The sequence below is a fragment of the Chelonoidis abingdonii genome, chromosome 3, assembly GCF_003597395.2.
Source record: "Chelonoidis abingdonii isolate Lonesome George chromosome 3, CheloAbing_2.0, whole genome shotgun sequence".
Lineage (NCBI taxonomy): Eukaryota > Metazoa > Chordata > Testudines > Testudinidae > Chelonoidis > Chelonoidis abingdonii.
Genome location: NC_133771.1, coordinates 215,387,893 through 215,408,512, shown reverse-complemented (window position 1 = coordinate 215,408,512; position 20,620 = coordinate 215,387,893). Strand labels below are relative to the sequence as shown.

General features: G+C 54.0%; 1 protein-coding gene across 3 annotated transcripts in view; it reads left to right on the top strand.

Moving 5' to 3' along the window:
* The first annotated feature begins 287 nt into the window (after positions 1-287).
* Positions 288-20,620, top strand: part of LOC116824862 (phosphofurin acidic cluster sorting protein 2-like) — a 45,091-nt gene continuing 24,758 nt past the window's right edge. The window contains exons 1-6 of one of the 3 annotated variants that reach the window (XM_075064521.1): positions 288-460; positions 4,519-4,606; positions 18,361-18,450; positions 18,917-19,042; positions 19,265-19,427; positions 19,632-19,723. In XM_075064521.1, coding sequence (XP_074920622.1) covers positions 438-460; positions 4,519-4,606; positions 18,361-18,450; positions 18,917-19,042; positions 19,265-19,427; positions 19,632-19,723 — 582 coding nt within the window. In that variant the 5' untranslated portion in view covers positions 288-437. Of the gene's footprint in view, positions 461-4,518; positions 4,607-11,963; positions 12,064-18,360; positions 18,451-18,916; positions 19,043-19,264; positions 19,428-19,631; positions 19,724-20,620 lie in introns of those variants that run through there. The other 2 variants (XM_075064523.1, XM_075064522.1) reach the window with 2 other exon arrangements.

The window sequence follows — 20,620 nt, the reverse complement described above, 5'->3', positions numbered from 1 at the left end:
GGCAGGGTCTGCCCCATTCAGTGCAGGGGAGGGAGCACGAGGCTGGTGCTGGGGAGGAAAGCGGGGGGTTGGATGTGGTCCCTCAGGCTGTCTGGCCCTTTGCTGTACCAGGGCTCTGGCAGCTGCCTGGCCCCTCGCTGACCTCCACTTGCAGAGGAATTCATTCGTGGTGCCCCTCCCCCTTGTGAATCACTGGCTCTGCCTTCCTGACAGCAGCGTGCTACTCTTTCAGAGGGCAGCCCGGGTCCCCTCCTGTGTGTGCTCCCCAGCTGGAGTCTCTCTAGGATGCTTGGGCCTTCCAGAGTCCCAGGCCAGGAGGGTCCCTTGGGATCACCTCCTCTGACCCCCTGCCCTGGAGAGCACAGGCCAGAGACCTGCCCCCGGTCCCAGAGCAAAGCCTTTAGAGAGAGCCAATCTGGAATGAGAAGTGGCCAGTGATGGAGAATCCACCGGGTCCCTGGTAAGTTGTCGATGGCAGGCTGTCTCCCAAGTGCATAAGTGTTTTCCGCTTTCCCTCCAGGGGCACAGAGGGGCCTGAGCTGCTTTTCCTCTGCAGAGCTCGAGCCCTGGGATTCCCTTGCACTCTGACTCTGCGCCAGAGCCGTGGCTTTTCCAGCCAGCCGGGACTCATTGAAATCCCTGTCAAGCCTTGCAGAAATCAGCCAGAAGGCTCCCGTCACTGGGGAGCAATTACAGTCACTCTCTTAGCCGGGACTCCTGCCTTAGGGGTGCAGCAATTGCCAGACGGGATCAGAGTAGAGGTCCATCTAGGCCCTTCTCTGTTTCTGACACTGGCCAGGACCAGCCATGCCTACTGCAGAGAAAGGTGCAAGAAACCCTCTGGTGGAGGATTGACTCACTTGCCACATGGGCTCTGTCAGTTTCAGGGCTGGCTTTTGCATGGCCGCAGGAGGATTTACACAACTTCCACACCCTGATGTAGGCAGGGCGTTCTCCTTATGCAGAGCAGGGGCCAGCTATTGCAGGGTTCTGCTCCACGTTTGTCCTCGCTGATATCTTGAGTTCCTCGGCTCCGGGGTGCTGGGCTCTGTCATTTGGGTCAGTCCGGGGGAGACCAGCCTCAAAGCTGATCCTGGCTGGAGAACTAGGGGGTAAGTACTAGCAGGAGGAGGGGAAGTAGTAAAGAGGCGGGAGTTAGAGAACTGCTGTTTGTAATCTGTCTGGCAAGGAGAAGAGAGGTTTGCAACACTGATGAATGACAGTTACCTTGTGCAAAGCGCTAATGCTGAAGGCAAGGTGTGCAGAGGGGCCGCCCCCACGTGCAGGCATCCCGTCCCCAGACAATGAATGTGATACCAAAACCCTGAGAACCTGGCAGTTACTGCCTGGGAAGTCCAATGTAAATCTTTGGTGAAATAAAGCCATAACTATGAAGAAGGAGACAAGTCGCTAACCTGCCAGTGATACGTGTCCCATGAGCACCGACCAACCTTGGGGTTTGCAGAGAAAATCACACGATGCAGATTGGAGCCCCTAGAATACAACAGGCTACAGTCGCACTGCCAGGGCTGTGCATTAATATCCCAACCCACAATACAACTAACCTTCTTCCCCACCCAGGCATGAACCCAGACCCTGAAAACAGAGCATCCTGCCTTCCCGAGAGACAGAGCAGCATGGGGAGAGTCCCGGGCAGGAGCTTCGCAGAGTGAATGAGCACAAACAGGAAATAGAATGGGGGAGAAGGGAGGTCAGGCCTCTAACCAGCATGAAAAAGGGGGAAGGCAAATGGAGAGATGTTTTCTACGGCACTCTCCAAACTCCCACGGGGCAGGGAAGAGAGAGGCTTCTGTAGCTGTGAGATTTCCTAGCCAGGAGTGCTCAGATGTCTGTGCTTCATAGATTTAATTGTAAAGCCAGAAGGGACCATTAGATCATCTAGCCTGCCCTTGTGTGTAATACAGGCCAGATAACGTCACCCACATACTCCTTTATTGGCTAAAGCATCTTCCAGAAAGTCTCCAGTCTGGCTCTGAAGATCCCCAGAGATGGAGAATCCACCAGCCCTTGGGAGTTTGTTCTGGGAGTTGATCACTGTTAAACATTGGGGCCTGATTTCTAACTGGAATTCGTCAGGCTTCAGCTGCCAGCCACTGGTTCTTGTTCTGCCTGTCAGGGCTAGACTAAAGAGCCCTTCAGCACCTGTCATTTTCTCCTTCACTGTAATCAAGTCTCCTCTCAATCCTTTTAATAAACCAAACTGCGCTCTTTCCGTCTCTCACTAGAAAGTATTTTCTCCAGCCCTTGAACTATTCCTGTAGTGCTTTCCGGCACCCTCTCCAATTTTTCTACATAAAAAACCTGGACCCCAAAACTGGACACAGTATTCCAGTATCGGCCTCCCCAGTGCCGCATACAGAGGTAAAAATCACCTCTGTATCCCACTCACTCCTCCCCTTTGTTCATCCAAGGATCATATCAGCCCCTTTCGCCACAGCATTGCACTGGGAGCTCATGTTGAGTTGTCTGTCCACAGTGAGATCCCAGCTCCTTTTCGGAGTCACTGCAAACCAGGGGCCGGTCCCCTGCCTTGCAGGGCCGGCCTACGTTCCTTGCTTCCAGATGTGTAACTTTGCATCTGACTATATTAAATCACATTTTGTTGGCATGGGCCCGGTTTCCCAGGCGATCCAGATCAAGCTGTATGACTGAGCCTTGTTCTCGTCAGTTTTGACCACTCTGCCAGTGAGTCATCCACAAATTTCATCAGCAGTGATTTTTATATTGGCTTCCAGATTATTGATAAAAATATTGGGGAGCACCAGGTCTAGTGCTGATCCCTGCTGAACCCACCAGGAAACAGTCTCATGTAAGGATTCCCCATTGATAACTGCTTTGGGGATCTGCCATTCAATGGGGCTTCACTAGTATTGTATAATACTTGTTTTTTTGATGGAGCATTGGATGGTGCTAAGTCAAAGGTCTTACCAAGGTCTCTGTATATTACATATGAGCAACTGCCTTGTCATCGCATCAAAGAATGAAGTCAGGGTTGTTTGCCGATAACTATTTTCATAAAACCATGTGGACTGGCATTAATTATTGACTGAATCCTAGGTTAGCTTTTCCATTATTTTGGTCAGTGTTGCTGGCAGGCTCACTGGCCTCTAGCTCCCTGGGTCAGCCTGCTGAGGAAGCCTGTGAAGTACACGCCCAGGGCAGAGAGTCTGCTGCTGAAATGTAAAGCCCGCAGAACGTACAGATCTGGGAGAAAGGCAAGCGATGCCGAACGAACCTCCTAGTATTTAGAGCCTGCATCGCCTTCTCCAAAATGGCCAGGGTTCAAAAAAGAACTAGATAAATTCATGAAGGACAGGTCCATCAGTGGCTATTAGCCAGAATGGGCAGGGATGGTGTCTCTAGCCTCTGTTTGCCAGATGCTGGGAATGGGTGATGGGATGGATCACTTGGTGATTCCCTGTTCTGTTCATTCCCTCTGGGGCACCTGGCATTGGCCACAGGGAGAGGGATCTCCTAGCAATGACTGATTTCAGGTTCCCATTGGTGCTTTTGGGCAGAGCCCTCCACATCTTCCGCGGAGTGACAAGCTCATCACCTTCTGGCGCTGTTGGATGCCCTGTATCCAAGCGCATGACAGACCAGCAGGGCTGAGTTCGCAATGCTCTGGAGCAGTGCACGGCTGGAAAGCCTCATCTGGGAGCTCCAGCCCTTCCAGTTGTGAGGTCCCGGCGTAGCTGTGTCAAGGGCACTTAGACCTGCCCTGCAGCACCCCCCCACTGTCCATTCCCCAGCTCTTCATGCACCTTCCGTTCCAGCCTGTAGCCACTCCTCGGTTCCCTGCCTGGCTCCCCCCTGCTCTGCCGGGCTGATTAGAAAGGGTGCTAGCTCATGCGACTCCTCTCCTTGGCAAAACCTGTGGGTTGGTTCAGGGGCTGGGCCTGGGGGAATAGGCAGTACCACTTTCTGCCCAGCCTCCTCCCTCCCGTGGCAGGCACAGAACACGGCGGCATGGAGGGTGGGCTCAGGGCAGCCTGTTCTGGCCACAGGGAGCGTCAGGCTAGGGTCCCCGTGCTCCTGGCTCAGCCAGGCCGGGGAACATGAAGCTGCCCCAGGGAGCAAGCAGAGGCGTAATGTCTGAATGGGAATATTTGTCTTGTTAAGTCCCAGATCAGAGTGGATTTAAGTGCTTTAGTTTATAAATAAACAGGCCTGGCAACCAAGGTAGCTTTTCAGAGGGCTGGCAGCAGCCCTGCTTGGGGAGGATCTCTCCACCACGCGGCCTGTGACTTCCTGTCACACCGTAATCCCTTAATCCTACTTTAGCTGTTAATGTTCCTCCTTCCCTTTCTGCTCTGATCCGCTTTCTCCAGGGGCGGAACGTGAATCCCCCCACTCCTCAGCTGAGTGTGTGCCTGTGGTGGGGAGAGGCGGCTGCGGCTGGGCGCCATCCCAGCTACCGTCCGGACGCCTCGGACCATGCGGCAGGGCCCTGGGGATGGTGGTGCCTGAGTGTGTCCCATTCTCTCTGTCTTACAGGCTCTGCAGCCTGCGCTTGAAGAAGCTCACTGTGCTGAGGGAGCTGGACAAGGAGCTGAGCTCGGTGCTCATCGCTGTGAAGATTCAGGTGAGCCGCTGCCCCAGTGCAGCGCTTGGGGTGGGCAGGCTGGTGCTGCGGGCGTTTTCTGCCCTCGTTCGCCTCTGCTCTGTTAGCGCCACTGTCGAGTCCCCGGGAGCAGGGTGAGCCCTGGTGCCAGTGGGACCAGCTCTCCCAGAGGTCAGTGGTAGCCACCTCTGCCGCTTGCTCTAGAGCTGAATTGGTGGCCAGGCCTGTGATGTGGGGCTGGAACCGGTCCTTTCCCCATCGCCCTCTCCCCTTGCTCGAGCATCTGCTCCTGTCCCTTGGAAGGTGGGAGGCAGCCCTGTGCGGGCGTTCCTTGGGCTGGTGAAAACAGCAGCCCCCGGGAAGGAAGCCCTAAGGGGCTGGATCTGAGCAGAAGGGCTCTCTCAGCTCTTGTCTCCAGGTGTAGAGAGGGATGCCTGGCTGCCAGTGCTCAGGGTTCCACAGGCAGAAACCTCGGACTCCAGGTAGCTCTTCCCCTGCATTCTGCAGCCCTGGCTGGGCTCCTCCCTGCCTTCTGCTGCATCCTGCACCAAGGAAGGACTGCGGCATGCTGCCAGCGCTCCCCAGGGCAGTCACAGGCCCAGCCAAAACTAGCTAGTGTGCCCGTTGCCTCTCGGTCCCCCACTGGGCCCTGTAGAGTGATACCTCCACCCCCACCCCCAGAATGGCCTCTTCCATGCGTATCTGGTTCTGGCACATCAGTGGACCCCTCTGTCTGTGTGGGACGCCTGTGCTGATGCTGATGCTTGGCCCTGGTTCCAAGAGACTCTGCTCTGCAGCTACCTGGATAGCGTCTGGAGGGCAGCAGAGCTGGGCGGGAAGCACCTGGGCTGCCTGAACACCTCGACTCGGTCCTGCTTTGGGGCCTTCCATCTGGGGCTGTCCAATGCATTATACTGGGCCTCCCGAGCCCTAGGAGCTCCCTCCTTTCCTGCAGCTGCGCTGTGCCCTGCAGACAGCTCTGCACGACCAGCAGGGACACAGGGAGGGAAGGAGCTGGACTGCAGGGGTTGCTCTAGGGAGGCAGAGTGTAATGACTGGTGCCCAAACACCAGGGGAACGCTCTGGTTCTGGGGAGGAGAAAGCTCCCTGGGGTCTCCGGTGGTGCTGAGTGGTTAGGGTAACCTGTCACTGGATCGGGAATGGCTGGTAATGACCACCGGAGCCAGGGGTTCGAACCCCAAACACAGTGTATAGCCCTGTCCTCCAGCAGGCAGCCCCGGTCTGCTCCTCCGTCGCACAGCCTGGCACGTGGATAAAGGCTCACTGAATGCAACTGCCATGGGGCTGAGTCTCATCCCAAGAGAACGACACCGTGCTCAGCCCGCCTGCCCGGTTTGTCTTAGGAACTCCTCTCTCCAGCCAGTGTGAGGAACAGGAGGAGAACGGGGGAGCAATGCTGTGTGTGAGAGGGAGAGACACCAGCCTGGTGGAGGTGATTTTTCTTCCTCCCTACAGCCTGTGCGTGTGTGTGATCTCCAGTGCCAGCCTCCCCTATTTGTTGGCGTGGATGATCCTCCTGCCTTCTCCTGTGAGATGGGAGATCCATCCTACCACCTCTTCTTTCTCACAGGGAGCAGGGATCTGTCTCCTTTTGCTGTGTCACACGTGCACAGATCCAGGAGGCATGTATCATCCTGCCCCCTCCCCTTCTGGGTGTGTGAGAGGGATCCTCCCTTCCCAGGGTGCACAGAGACTCCATGATCCTGCCGCCATCCCGAGCAGCAGTCGGGAAGCTGTGGCTGCCACGGGAAGCAGGGTAGGGCAGGGAGGCCAGAGAGCTCTTTGTGCTGCAGGTATTAGGGTTTAAAGCTGGATTAGCGGAGGAAGCCTGGATATTAATGCTGCTCCAGAAGGGAGGGCTGGTCGTGCCTGCCCGACTTGCCCTCCAGGATCCAGCCCGGAGCTGTAGGAAGTATGGGGCACTGGGGGGCCAGACAGCCTCTCCAGTCCTGGCCTCTCAAGTCAGTTTTAGCATCCAGGGTTTTAGTCCTGGTCTCGGTGCAAATACTCGCCTTGTGATGTCTGAGACTCGACTTGGGAGGTATTAGGGGTTGTTAGCGTTGCTATAAATCGCTACCGAGCCTTCCAGGAGACTTGAGAGCGTTGCCCCTGCCGCAGGTGCTACCCAGGGGAATAGCAGAACTGGGCAGGGGGCTGGGGGGCACAGCATTCACAGTTAGGAGGAGCTGAGACTGGGCTAGGCTGCTCCGCTAGCACTCTGCTGGTGTGACAGGAGACCCGAGAAAGCGGAGCTCCTTGCAGGACTGGGCTTGGCCAGGGGCTGAGAGGGGCAGGCAAGGCTGGCGAAGGCTGGAATCCCCTGGGTGGCTAACTGCATGTGACCTCTGTAGGGCTCTCCTGCCCCGGTCGCCTTTGTTACTCTAAGTGCCCCATGGGCCATGAGCCCTCCCCGCTCTGCAGGTTCCCTTTCACTGCATTCCCCAGCCTTGCCCTCGCTACGCCAGAGCTGCAGAGCTGAGCAGTTACCTGTGTGCAGCCCGACCCAGCTGGACACCACTCAGTAGGAGCTGTATTTATTCTCACATGCTGTTATGTTGGGTCCTGAGCACTGCCCTGTGCTCCCCCTGCCCTCATGCCCAAAATGTAGATATTGGCAAGCCAGGAACTGATCACTGGAACCAAGGCTGTCCTCTAGAAGCAGCTCTTCTGTGAGGTCCTCACTGCTTGCCGATACTCAGTCTAAAATGGCATTGCTGCTTGTTGGCTTGGTGAAGAAACCTGACCGCAATTGTGTCCAGGAGTGTCTGGGCCGCCTTCATTAGTCACACTTGTCCTCCAATCAACATCTGGGAAATTAAAATCTCCCATAATCACACAATTCCCAGTAGTATTTATTTAATTAAGATGTTAGCAGTTTCTATTGGATCCTGGGGTGTGTTGCAGACTCCATCACTATCCCAGTGGAGCCTCTGTTACCTTTCTTCTTCAAAGTGATTTTGGCCCCAAGAGATTCTGTTTGATCCATTCTATCATTTCTAGTTTCTTCACATAGACTATCAGGGTTGGAAGAGACCTCAGGAGGTGTCTAGTCCAACCCCCTGCTCAAAGCAGGACCAATCCCCAGACAGTTTTTTGCCCCAGATCTGTAAATGGCCCCCTCAAGGATTGAACTCACAACCTTGGCTTTAGTAGGCCAATGCTTAAACCACTGAGCTATCTCTCCTCCTGAGTTCAGCTTGTCATTAATATACAATCCTACTCTATCACCTGTGCCTTTACATCTGTCTTTCCTGTACTCCAGTCATGATTACTATTCCACTATGTTTCCATTATCCCTATAGCATCTGGCTTCACTCCCTGCACCAGTGGTTCCAGTTCCTCCATTTTGTTACCCAGGCTCTTTGCATTGGTGTACAAACGTCTTAGTTGTTTCTGCTCAGCTTCGCCCAGACTCCTCGCCCAATGATGTGCAGTCATTCCATTGCCAGCATCACCTACCCGACTGTTAGTGTCATTGGCACTATCCTTCCTCTGGTTGTCCATTCTCCTACCCATGTTCCTTTCTCCACTGCTGTATCCTCTTTTACTTACCCCACCCAGCATTCGAATCAGGTGTGGAGACTATCTGAGTACCTCCCAACCGCCGCCTCTGATTTCCTGGTTTAAAGCTCTTTTAATCAGTTGTGCCAGCCTCCATCGCAGAAATCTATTTCCCTCCCTGCTCAGGTGGAGTCCATCCCATGGGAACACTCCTCAGTCCATGAATGCCTCCCAGTGGTCAAACATCCCTAAGCCTTCCTTATAGCACCACTGCCTCAGCCATCTGCTGATCATCACAATCTCATCTCACCTTTGCCCCCTCAAGGGACAGGAAGAGCCCCACTGAAGATCACCTGAGCCTCCATTTCCTTAAGCGTCTTCCCCAGCTTGGCAGAGTCTCCCCTGATGCATTCCAGCGAGACTCTAGCTGTGTCATTTTCCTATGTGAAGGACAATCAGTGGCTTCCTTCCTGTTCCCATTAGATCCTCTTCAGCCTCAGGTCCACACCCTGTCTCTTAGCTCCCAGCAGACAGCGCACCCTTCTGTTCTCCAGATTTGCTCTGGTGCCAGGCTTGTCTGTTCTTCTCAGACCTGCCACTTCCTAGTGTTGGTGCAGTTCTCCAGCCTTCCTCTTCCTGTTCTTTCTGGCTGCACGTCTTTTTGTCTTGTCTTCTCCCTTGCAATCTTCTGCAAGTCGCCCTGTATCGTCCTGGGGCTCTGAATTCTGGCTGTCTCCACTGACGATTCCCCTCATCTTGTAGTACCAGCTGCTCTTCTCTTCTGTGCCCTCCTGCCTTCACTCCCTGCCTGCTGTGCCCCATCTTCATTTTCTGAGTCACCAAACCTGTTCCTGACCCCTCCTGCTCCTTCACTAGCTGGTCTTTTCCTCTGCCTGATTCTTATAGTCACATGCTTCCACTGGCCTCTTTCCTCACCCAGCAGCCTCCCCTCAGAGTTCTCCAATCCAGCCTGCATTTGCAAGTCTTGACTTTTCCCTTCAGCCTCCTCTCGCCTTCCCTTCATCATCTGCTCAAATCCCCTTTGAAACTCAACATAGTTCCACCCTGCATCTCCAGACTTCAGATCTCCTCTTCCCTCAGCTCTCTCAGTCAGCACTCGATACAAACAAAGCTCTTTTTGGGTACCCGCTCCTGGAGAATGTGCATCCTGCAGCTTCCACATGTGGCCACCTTTGTCTCTTCCATTCCTTGGGTCACCACCACGGCTGCTTCTGGAGCTGTCACAACCTTCCTGCCTAAGCTCCTGCCAAGGGAGAAGAAGAAAAGTCCAGCATGCTAAGAGAGGCAACCTTCCTAGATCAGCATGGTTTGTGCCAGGTCCCCCTGGTGAGCTTACTGCATGAAGCCAATGATTTCGGGAGGCACCTTACCCTACTGCAACCCCATTCAAGTCAGCAGGGGATTGCGCTGGTGCCAGTGAAGTCATCTGAGAGTTGGAGCGATTGGGTCAGAGAGCTAGCTGCTAATGGTATTGAGTGTTACGAGTGACACTCGGCAATCCTAGAAGGACAAGTAGCCTTAGTGAGTATTAATTGGCCCTGGCAGCTGACTCCAACAGTGCTTTGAAGCTGGGAAAAAGGAATGTTGGGTAACAGATGCAAGATGCCTGTCAAGAGATGCAAGGTCTGCATTCAGCTGTGGGCTGGCCAGTCACCCCTCAGGCTCTCTAGGATTGAATTTCATCTGGATTCCGCTACCTTCCGCCTGCGTGGCACCCAGTCGCCATCAGTACCTGGCCCTACCCTTATCTGCTTAGGCAGAAGAACTAACTAAATCTGCAGAGGGACAGAGCCCAAAATGGTACTGCCCCAGGATAGCTCCCAGTGGCCCTGCAAAGCCTGCGAGATGCCTGACCTCAGTCCCTGCCACATGCTGCCCTGGACCCGTGAGCAATGGGACAGGGGCCTCGGTTGGAAAAGGCTTCAAGTCAGATGGCACCGAGGGCACAGCAGCAATAATGGACAGTGGTCAGGTTCCGGAGGCGCAGTAATAAGACCCCTCTTGTGGTGCAGTCGAGAACAGACGCTGCTTTGTGGCTGCTGATGTTGCTCCTCTGAGAGCCCATGACCAGCTCCTTCCACTGCTTGAGTTCCCACATGTAAACTGGCACCTGTGCTGCGCTGGAGAAATGACCCATGCAGCCAGAGCTACCGAGGAATTGTGATCATCACTGGGTAATCCCGCCAGGAACTGTGGGCCCCCCAGTGTGACACATTTCTCTGATTAACAGGGCCAGTAAATAGGCAGAGATTGTCTAACCACTGGTCTGAAAAGGGGATTGAGGAACGAAATTCCCATGGCCTTTGAGAGAACACAGAGAAAAATCAATGCCTTGGGTGACACTGCCCCAGCCCACCCTGGATGGAGGAAGCTGTGCTGGGGCGGGAGGAAAGCCTCTGCCTTATTTACAACCTGCATCGCTAACACGCTGCTGCATCCAGTACAAAATGCTCCCTGGCCTTACAGAATTAACTGGATGCCAGGGAAGAGGGAAAACAGCTCATTAGCTGAATTTGCAGATGATACTTAATGAGGAGTTGTCAGGGGAATGAAATGATAATACAATGAGAGATAGCGTGGTAAGAACTCTGGGCAGAGAGCGCAGTCAGAGTCATCCTTAAAAAGCTGCTGCTGATCCATCTGTGGGGGAGCTGCAAATACCGACCATCCCTGGGAGGGAAAGGAATGTGCCACTGTCTCTGGGTGTAAGGAGGTGAGGCGATGAAACCAGCAAATAATTCTCTCCCTGTTGCAGCCTCTGAAGCATGCCCAGAGCGTGACCCTCCGATGGCCGGCTTGCTGCCCGAGCCTCTCCCTGCACAGGCGAGCTCAGCCCGCGCTCCCAGACAGACACCATCCTGCTGTGGCATTGCATCCTCACTCATTGGATGCTCAAGACAGGCTGTTGAATCCCCTTTTATTTAAATGACCTTATACGCAAAAGGGCCCATCCCAGCTGCGGGCTGCAAGTTAACTGGGCCAATTCTAACCTGTCAGGAGTGACCAAAAGCTTATGGGTGTTGGAGACCTGTGTGATTTGAGCCTGGGGTCTCTGTGCAGTGGGAAGGGCTCCATTGCAGGTGGCCCTGATCACCACTGGGCTAGTGTGAACTGCGGAGAGGCTAGGGAGTGACCTGGCTCACTCTGGAGGTGAGTCGGGGTGAGTGGCATCGGGAAGGTACGAGGGGAGGCTGCCCTGCTGCCGTCCATCTTGTGTCTGTTCCATGGACGACCAAAGTCTCCTGTGCTGCCTATCCAGTACCGGAGGTGCTAATTACACGCCCTCAACAAAGTGCTTTGGATAGGCTCCGGCTCAGTGTTGGCAGGCCCTGGGGAGGCCAGGCTGCTTAGCTGGATGCATCTAACAGTTGCCTTGAAAAGTACAACCTGTGCTGCCTCCTTCCCGAGCATCCTCTCCCTGCTGCTGCTTCCATTGTGCCCATTCAGGACCAGGATTCTCCTGCATTTGCCATGCTCTCTGCCTCCCTCTCACTCTCACAACGAGAAGGCATCTCTGGGGAGCTTTGCCTTTTCTCCTTTCTCTTTTTTGTCTGTTGCTGCTTATTATTTGCTCTCTGTCTGACTGCCAGCATTGCTGGTTTCTGTATGGGCCTCTTCAATCCATCTGTCCCTTCTGGGTCCATCTGATCTGATGTCACCTGTACCAGAAACCCTAGAAACCAGAACCTCTGCTGCTGCTTGGGGAAGGAGGATTGTGCAGTGGCTAGAGCAGAGCTCTGAGGAGTCAGCTGTTCTTGGGGAAGGCATTTTAGGTATTGGCTCTGTGCTGCTAAGTCAAGCCAGTGCTGCTGTCGTACCTCACTGGATCTCTGGGAAGTGCTTTCAGAGCCTCAGCTGCAAGGATGCAGTTGTCGTCTTCTCCTGAGTCCTCTCTCTTCTGCTGGACCCTGGCACTGGGGTTTCTCCTAGTTCAGGTATGTTCTGTTCGCCTCTGTGCTGAGGAGCTGCCTGGAGGCCCTCCATAGAAGGGAATAAGGAATAGGCTGGTCAGTGACACATTTACAGCCTCAAAGGGAAGTGTTGGGCTGCTGCTTTGACCAAGCCAGGGAGCTGGAAAGGGAGCTGGGGGTTGAAGAATTTTTCTGTCTGTGCATGTGCAACCCCAACCCTGTGTGGTCTGGAAAACCAGGACCGCTGCAGGGGCCCAGAGAGATGGACGGGGGTTGGAGTCACTGCGTTGGCACCCGTTCACCCTGTGACTAAACACCTGGGAGAAGAGAGGGTGCAGACACCCTTCCATGTATAGCATGAGAGCTGACGGGGCCTGGAGGGGGTCCTTGAGCAGCACCTGGGGGCTGGTCTCTATTCAGACTTTCACTGCAATAACAAAACGTATGACTGAACCCCCCCGAATGATTGGGGTGCAGTTTGGCACAGAGACACGTACTGCGGGAGGAAAGCAGCCAGTGCCTGTTCGGACAGACATGGGGTACCGGACAGCTATACGGCTCTGTGCACTAGATCCTGGGGCTGCAGATGTTCCCACAGTGCCACCAAGAGGCCATGCAGCGGCACAGCCAGGGAGCACTGTGGTGAGTAGGTGCCACAGAAAGTACCACCCAAGGGAGACAGAGCAATAGTACCCTGCAGTCCTCTGGTTGGCCAAGTGTCCTGTTTAACCCCGGGGGTTGCCCAGGCAACCATACAGGGTTGTGGCCTGCTGTGACATCAGACTTCGCTTATCGCCTGATCTGTGGTCTCTGATCCCAGACTGACTCTGACTGGCCTGACTCCTGTCTCCTGCCTCTGGCCTGGTTCTACCTCTGGTCTCCGACTCCATCCTGACCCTGATTCCAGCCTGGTTCTACCTCTGACCCCGGCCTGACCCCAACCCTGCCTCTGGCCTGGTTCTACCTCTGACCTCCGGTCTCTGACCCCAACTTGCCTCTGGTCTCTGACCCTGGCCTGACCCCAACCCTGCCTCTGGCCTGGTTCTACCTCTGACCTCCGGTCTCTGACCCCAACCTTGCCTCTGGCCTCTGGTCTCTGACCCTGGCCTGACCCCAACCCTGCCTCTGGCCTGGTTCTACCTCTGGCCTCTGGTCTCTGACCCTGGCCTGACCCCAACCCTGCCTCTGGCCTGGTTCTACCTCTGACCTCTGGTCTCCAACTCCATCCTGACCCTGATTCCAGCCTGGTTCTACCTCTGACCTCCAGCCTCTGACCCTGACCTGACCCCAACCCTGCCTCTGGCCTGGTTCTACCTCTGGTTTCTGAACCAACCCTGCCTCTGGCCTGGTTGTACCTCTGACCTCCAGTCTCTGATCCTGGCCTGACCCTGGCCCTGCCTCTGGCCTGGTTCTACCTCTGGTCTCTGACTCCATCCTGACTCTGATTCCAGCCTGGTTCTACCACTGACCTCTGGTCTCTGATCCTGGCCTGGGCCTGACCCTGCCCCCGCCTCTGGCTGGGTTCTACCTCTGACCTCCAGTCTCTGATCCCATCCTGACCCTGATTCCAGCCTGGTTCTACCTCTGATCTCCGGTCTCTGACCCCAGTCTGACTGTGACCCCAACTCTTGCTTACTAAACCTGGCTCTGGTGATTCCTCCAACTCCTGCTCAGCAACTGTAGTCCCTGAGGTGCAGATCCTAGCTGAGCTGTGTTGAACACTAGGCCAGACAGTCTACACACCAGTTCCTTACGCAAACTGATGTTAGCCACATCCATTCCCAAACAAGGCCTTGTCCACCAGCTGTGTGGACATTCTTATTTCACTTTAAACCAAGCTCAGGAACGTGGCGAGGTTTCTGCTGCCCTAGCTGGAGGCTGGAGGCTGGGTGGACATCACGGGGCTCTTCTGCCTCTCTTAGACGCTGCTGAGCAGGAGGCATGGAACGGGGGCGCTCCTGGGTGTTCGAATGTCACTTCCAGCTCCCAATGCAAGCGATCTGCTTTGCAGAAAGGTTCTTTGATACACTCCGTGGATTAACATGATTTTAAAACTAATTAAAAGGGTATTAGCAGCAAAGGGGATAAGAGTCTGGACAGGCATGTATTAGAGCTGCTAATGCCAAGCGAGAAGTCCCTTCAGCTGTACTAATCCACTTGTTTTCACAGCAGAAGTGAAACAGGGTGCAGTTAATCTTGCTGGTTGGGGAATTTTTTAGCAGAAGGGAATCTGAGTAGTATTTAATCTGTGGGACCTGACTCACATTGATTCTGTAAAGTTTAATAGGTTCAGTTAGGTTTGCTTCTTCTGTCCTCTTTGCACTTCCCGCTAAGCTGAAGAGAACCTCTGTGAATTGAGGAGAGCTGGGGGGATCTGCTAATGCACCTAATGGTTGTAAATCAGAGAGACTTCTCTGCAATGGCAGAGTGGTAGCCAGAGAAAGGAATCAGCCTAAATTCCCTGTGTGCAGAATACCCCAGGGTGGCTCAGACCCTGCCAGCTAGATGCGCTGACATATTCTCCTCCAGGGGGAAAGGACACAAGCCAGCCAGTGTCACCAGCTGTTTGACTGGTTGAAAAAGAGGGCGCAGAGAGAAGAGCCTTTTGTGGTCACTGAGCTGTGCCCAGTCATTATGGTGCTGAGTGCTGGTACAAAGCCTGTGAGTAGGCAGAGGAAGCAAGATTTGCAGCTCCAGTATCAGATCAAGGATGGCTGAGGTCAAAATGGCCAAGCCCTGACCAGGGTTACTGACAGCATCTGGGCTTCACCCTGACCGACTTTCAAAAAAACCTTCAGAATCAACAAAACCGGTCGCACCTACAGGATGAGGAGCTGTCCTTTGGAAAGCAGTGAAAGGCTTACAAGTCATGGTGGAACCATCTAAACATGAAACTTCGAGTGTGATGCAGTGGCTGTGCAGGCTAACATGGTCCTTGCAATCTGGATGGATAAACTGAGGAATGTCAGGTGGGAGTAAGGAGGTGGTATTTATAACCTCTGGGTAGGGCATTACTGAGACCACTGCTGGACACTGTGCCCATTTCTAGTGTTCACACTTCAAAGAGGACATAGACAAATTGGAAAGAGCCACAAGAATGATTCGAGACCTGGAAAACTTGCCTGACGCTGAGACTGAAGGGGCTCAATGTATTTGGCTTATTAAAGAGAAAGTTGAGTGGGGATTTGATCAGTCTGTAAGTAGCTCCATGGGGAAGATGTTTCTGACAGCAGCTGGGTTGGCCCTTCAGTCTAGCAGAAAAAAGCCTAACAAGATTGAATGGTAGGAAGCTGAAGATAAATATATTCAAACTAGAAATAAGGTGCAGATTTTTAAGTGAGGATAATTAACCATTGGATGATTTACCTAGGGATGGGGGATTCTCCATCGCTTGGGAATCCTAACATCAAAACGGGAGATCTTCCTAAAAGACATGTTGTAGCACAACCAGAAGACATGGGCTTGATGCAAAAATTACTGGGTGATGTGCTGTGGTGTGTGCTGTCCAGGAGGTCAGACAAGATGATCACAATAGCCCTGGAATCTATGAATAACCTACCCTAGAGGTCAAGTCTCTTCTTAACCTTCTCTTTGATGAACGAAATAGATGGAGCTTCTTCAGTCTCTCACTGTAAGGCAGAATTTTTCTTGTGCCTTTTCTCTGCACGCTCTCCAATTTGTAACCAATGGTTTGAAGTGTAGACACCACGGCTGGACAGTTTCTAATAACAGTCTCATCAGTGCTGCAGACAGAGGAACTATCACCTCCCTACTGTTGCTCAGTGTTTCCCCACTTGTACATCCAAGGATCATGTTAGCTCTTAGCCACAGCATTGCACTGGGAGCACATGTTCAGCTGGTTTCCACCATTCATCCTAAGTCCTTTCCAGTTGCTGCTTTCCAGGGTATAGTCCAGGGAGTTGGCCGGGTCCCTGACAGATGTGCAAGCACTGGATATGATGTCAGCACCATTACCCTTATAGGCCAGACTTGCCATTTTCTCCAAGAAAGTTGATTGTAAATTTGCTCAAAGCATCTGCCAAGACATCATCTTTCCCTGGCAGATGAGTCACTGGAGCAATCCAGGGTGGATGCTGTGCTTCCAAAGCAGGAAAACTCGCTGACGCAGCTGGCTAGAAAAATCCTGCCTTGGCAGTACATCACTGGGGCTATCTGTCAAAACTTGGGTGGGTTTAGATGTAACCAGAGAGAGAGAGTCTTGCAGGCCAGACAAATAGCACATGGATGTGGAGCCTCGTCCACTGCAAAGCTTGCAAACCTGGAAGAGGTGGAGGTCTAAGTGTGTCACTGTCTGGGACTGTTACTGCAGAGAGGCAGGGAAGTCCTCCCTTGCCTTTTGCAATAAAGCCCCTTCAGCGTCCAAAGAGGTTTTGGGGTGGTATGTCCCTACTAGCCCTCCAGAGGCTCGGAGGTAGCCTGGTGAAAGGTGCTGGTCAGTTGCACTGGTAAAGAACTTGTCACAGCTTTGGCATCTCAGAGCTCAAGTGACCCCACCTTGTGTGAGGATGAAAATGAACCAGTCCTTGTTCCATTTCTTGGGACTTTGGAAGGTTTGTATGCTGACTAGACAGAGGACCCGGGTCTGGAAACAGAGCTGCATGCATTGTACTGATGATGGGCATGCAGGGAATCGTGCATGCCAACAAGATTAAGATGTTACTAAGACCCTTGTTTACTGTATTACAACGCTAAACACATTGGTGCAGGTTTGTGTTACGTGTTCGCTGGCAATTACCATTGTAACAACCATCCTTTAAAACCTCGTATTAAATATACACAAGAAAAGCACAGTCAAAGTATTTGAAACATGAAGTTACGTAAGAATTTCATTGTCGCAATGTCCATGATTCTCTTTCCCTCTGGTTGTCTGGAGTATTTATAGGAAAACTCTCCTGCAGGCCAGTCTCTTTAAATAGCCCTAAAGCTGGAGCTCGCTGCCCTTTGGGGGAGAAAGGAGAAGTTCCAGGAGATGTTCATTTTTGCCGCTATGGATGTTGTTTGCTGTAAGGCAAAAGAAAACAGGCGCAAAGGCATAGCACAGAATAACCAAACGAGAGAAAGCATTGTCTGTCTGCTGGCCTTTCTCGCCTGTTGGCCTGCTGGGGAGTTCCAGCACACGGTGTCTGTCTTAGCTCCTCTGAGTCCTGGTAGATGTCTGCCTATGGCAGGCTGTCAGAGGGACTGCGTTAGCTGCTTCTCTGGTCTCAGGGTCACCGCAGTGTTGCAGGATTTAGGCAGGTCAGGTCAGGGCAGTGAAGGCGTTCGGATGGGATGGTGGATCCCAAGGTCATGGCGTGTCGATGTGTGTGTCTGGGATGCTGTCTCTTTAGAGCTGGATCTCTGCAAGGCCTCACGTTGCTGCATTCATTGGCCTTTGTTGCTCCGGGTTATCTCAGTGAATCCTCTCTTCAGAGCATTTCTGATTCCTTCTCCTGGACTCTGCTCAGGTGACTCTGATGGCAAAGTCCCTGTCCGTTATGTGAGCAGTTTGATGGGTTCATGGGGCAGCCAGCAGCCGCAGGTGAGCTAGTCTCGGGAGTCAGATGAAGAGGATCTGGCTCTGTCAGGAGGGAGGGTCCATCTCGGTGTGTGCGCGGGGGCTGGGGTTCCCAGACAGTACCGTCTCAAGCTTTTCCTAGTGGGCTGCAAGATGATCCACTCTCTGCAGAGACCTTCCCTTGCAGATGGCTGGAGAGCACTGGGTCAAGCCATTGTCCTGACTGAGAAATGACTCCCAGGACTGCGTTGATGTCGTCTCATGTCCCATGTGCTGCCCTGTCTCCTGGGCCCTCCCTTCCAGCTGTGTCTGTGCTCAGGAGAGGCGAGGAGCCAGACAGTGGTGTCTAGACTTTGATCAGGAAACGCCACCAAATTGATAATCAGTGTGGGGGGGGATGCCTGGGAGGGTGGGGACTCAGAAGAGCTGGAAGAAGCCTCTGTGGTCGTGCGCCTTTGCTAAGTGCTGACTAGGGAGCGGGGTGGCTCTGATAGCCAGGAGAGGAGAGGGATTGGTAGGGTCGGGGAGATTTCCTAGTAGGCTAGAACAGTCTTCCAAGAGAAGTGGTGGAAACTCCATTACTAGGCTGGATAAGCCCTTCTCCATGCTCTGCAGGGAACGATCTCTAGTCCCCGAGGAGGCGGACTGCATGGGCCCTATCATCTGTCTCCACCCTTCATGATTCGCTGGAGGTGGAGAACCCCTGGTGTTAGATCTGCCATTTAGTGTATCGAACGCGCGTCTCCAGCTGAGCGACTCTGCTTGCCGCCCGTCCCTCCATGCCTCTCCTGATCTCGTTGCAGGGTTCAAAGCGAGTCCTGCGATCCAATGAATACGTCCTTCCACCCGGGGGCCTGATGGAGACTGACCTGGAACTGACTTTTTCTTTACAGGTAACATGCACCTTGCTAGCCTGGATGCAGAGCGCCCAGCCTCAGCAGGATCTGACACTCCTTGTACCGCCTCGGGTCCCTTCCCGGCAGCAGAGAATTCAGGGGGAACTGAGCAGGAGCCCAGTGGTGATGTCTCTGGGCTCTTTACTCCCTGCGGGGTGCATGTGCGATACAGGGAATGCGCAGTCGGGGTCCTGACTGTCAGCTCAGGGCTGATTGCATCTCCATGCCGCGTGCCAGCTGCTCCGGGCACCTCACTCTGCCTCACCCATGCAGTGTGAAGCAGTTTTGTGTAAGGCCTTGTGGAGGGGGGAGCGAGCTGCTCAGGGTGGGCTGGGGCTGGGGGGCTGGAAGGAGGTTGAGGTGCAGGCTCAGGAGCTGATAGGGCTGTGGTTGCTTGAACGTTCGGCCGGGCTGTGTAGTTCTCCTGCCCTGCCATGGCTGGGTGTTTTCCCTCCCCTTGTAGTACCCGCATTTCCTGAAGAGAGATGGCAACAGGCTGCAGATTATGCTGCAGCGAAGGAAGAGGTACAAGAACCGCACAATCCTGGGCTACAAGACTCTGGCAGTGGGAATCATTAACATGGCGGAGGTGAGCAGCGCTGGTGGGGACCAGCTGCGATGCCTGGGAGCTGGGCAGCAGGAGCTGCTGCTGGGAGCAGCTGGCCCAGGGGCTGTGCTGGCCTGGGAGCTCTGCCCAGCCGCCAGCACTGAGTGGCTGGTCAGCGCATGCGAGGCATCCGTGGGGGGGCGCAGGCGTTGCTGGCTGCATGCTGGGCAGCCATCACTGCTCTGTGTTTGTCTGCTCGCCCAGGTGATGCAGCACCCCACAGACGGAGGGCAGCTTCTGGGCCTCCACAGCAACATGAAGGATGTGAGCATCCAAGTGGCTGAAATCAGCATCTACTCCCTGTCCAGCCAGCCCATTGACCATGAAGATGGCAGCGTCCCCTCCGGCCCCAAAATCAAAGCCTCGGGTACGTATCTCTCAGCCCTGATGAGACACGTGCGCTCCTCTCTCCCCACTCTCAGCCTAGCTTTCCCCAGGCTCCCCTGAGGCGCTCTGGGGCAGGGATGTGGGGGATACCCATATCCCTGGGCTTCTGGGCATGCTGGGTGTTTCCTGGGGGTGGGGTGGGGGGATCTGCCTCGGACGTGGCACCTGCATTTTCTGGTTTCAGATCGCTCCCCAGATATGGATAACTACTCAGAGGAGGAGGATGACAGCTTCTCTTCAGAGCAGGAGGCCAGCGATGATGCTGTGCAAGGCCAGGTAAAGGCGGCTTAGCCCTGCTGCCGTGGGGTCTCAGGTCAGAGTGGGTCCTGCCCTCAGGGAGAGGGGATACCTGCAAAGCCCTGGAGCCGGAGGAACGGGGCCCCCTTGGCCCAGACCCTCTCCTGCCCTGGGAATGAATGCCTGGGCCTCGGGGGAGCGGAGAACAGGGGCCTCGGGGCACTGGCCGGCTGCAGCGTGCAATAGCTGACGTCTCGGGGTGAAGGCTGTTGGAACACTCGGGAGCACAGGGCTGCTCTGAGCAGATGTCCTCCTTCGTCGAGCCATAGATCCCACAGTCAGAAGGGACCATTGTGATTATCTAGGCTTGTCTCCTGCGTGACACAGGCCAGAGAACTGCCTTGAACAAACTCCAACTTGAACTAAAGCTTCACTGTTAGAAAAACGTCCCAGCTGCCAGTGCTGGAGAACTCCCTCTAATCCCGGCTCAGTGGTTCCAGTGGCTTATTACACTCACTGGTAAACATCTGCACTGTATTTCTGGTCGGAGCTTATCTAGCTTCAGTTTCCAGCCCTGGGATGGTGTTAGACCTTTCTGGGCTAGACTGAAGAGCCCATTATTAAGTACTGGCCTCCCATGTAGGTACTTTCAGACTGGGATCGAGTCAACCCTTAGCCTTCTCGATAAGCTAAACAGATTGAGCTCTTTGATCTATCGCTCTTAAGGCAGGTTTTCCAGCCCTGCATCATTCTCATGGCTCTTCTCTGATCCCTCTCCAATTTATCAATATCCTTCCTAAATTGTGGCACCAGACCTGGACACAGGAGTCCAGCAGTGGTCACATCAGTTTTAACCACAGAGATAAAGGCCTGGTCTACACTACAGAGTTAGGTTGACGTACGGCAGCTCTGTAAGCGTTCGCCCTACAACGGAGC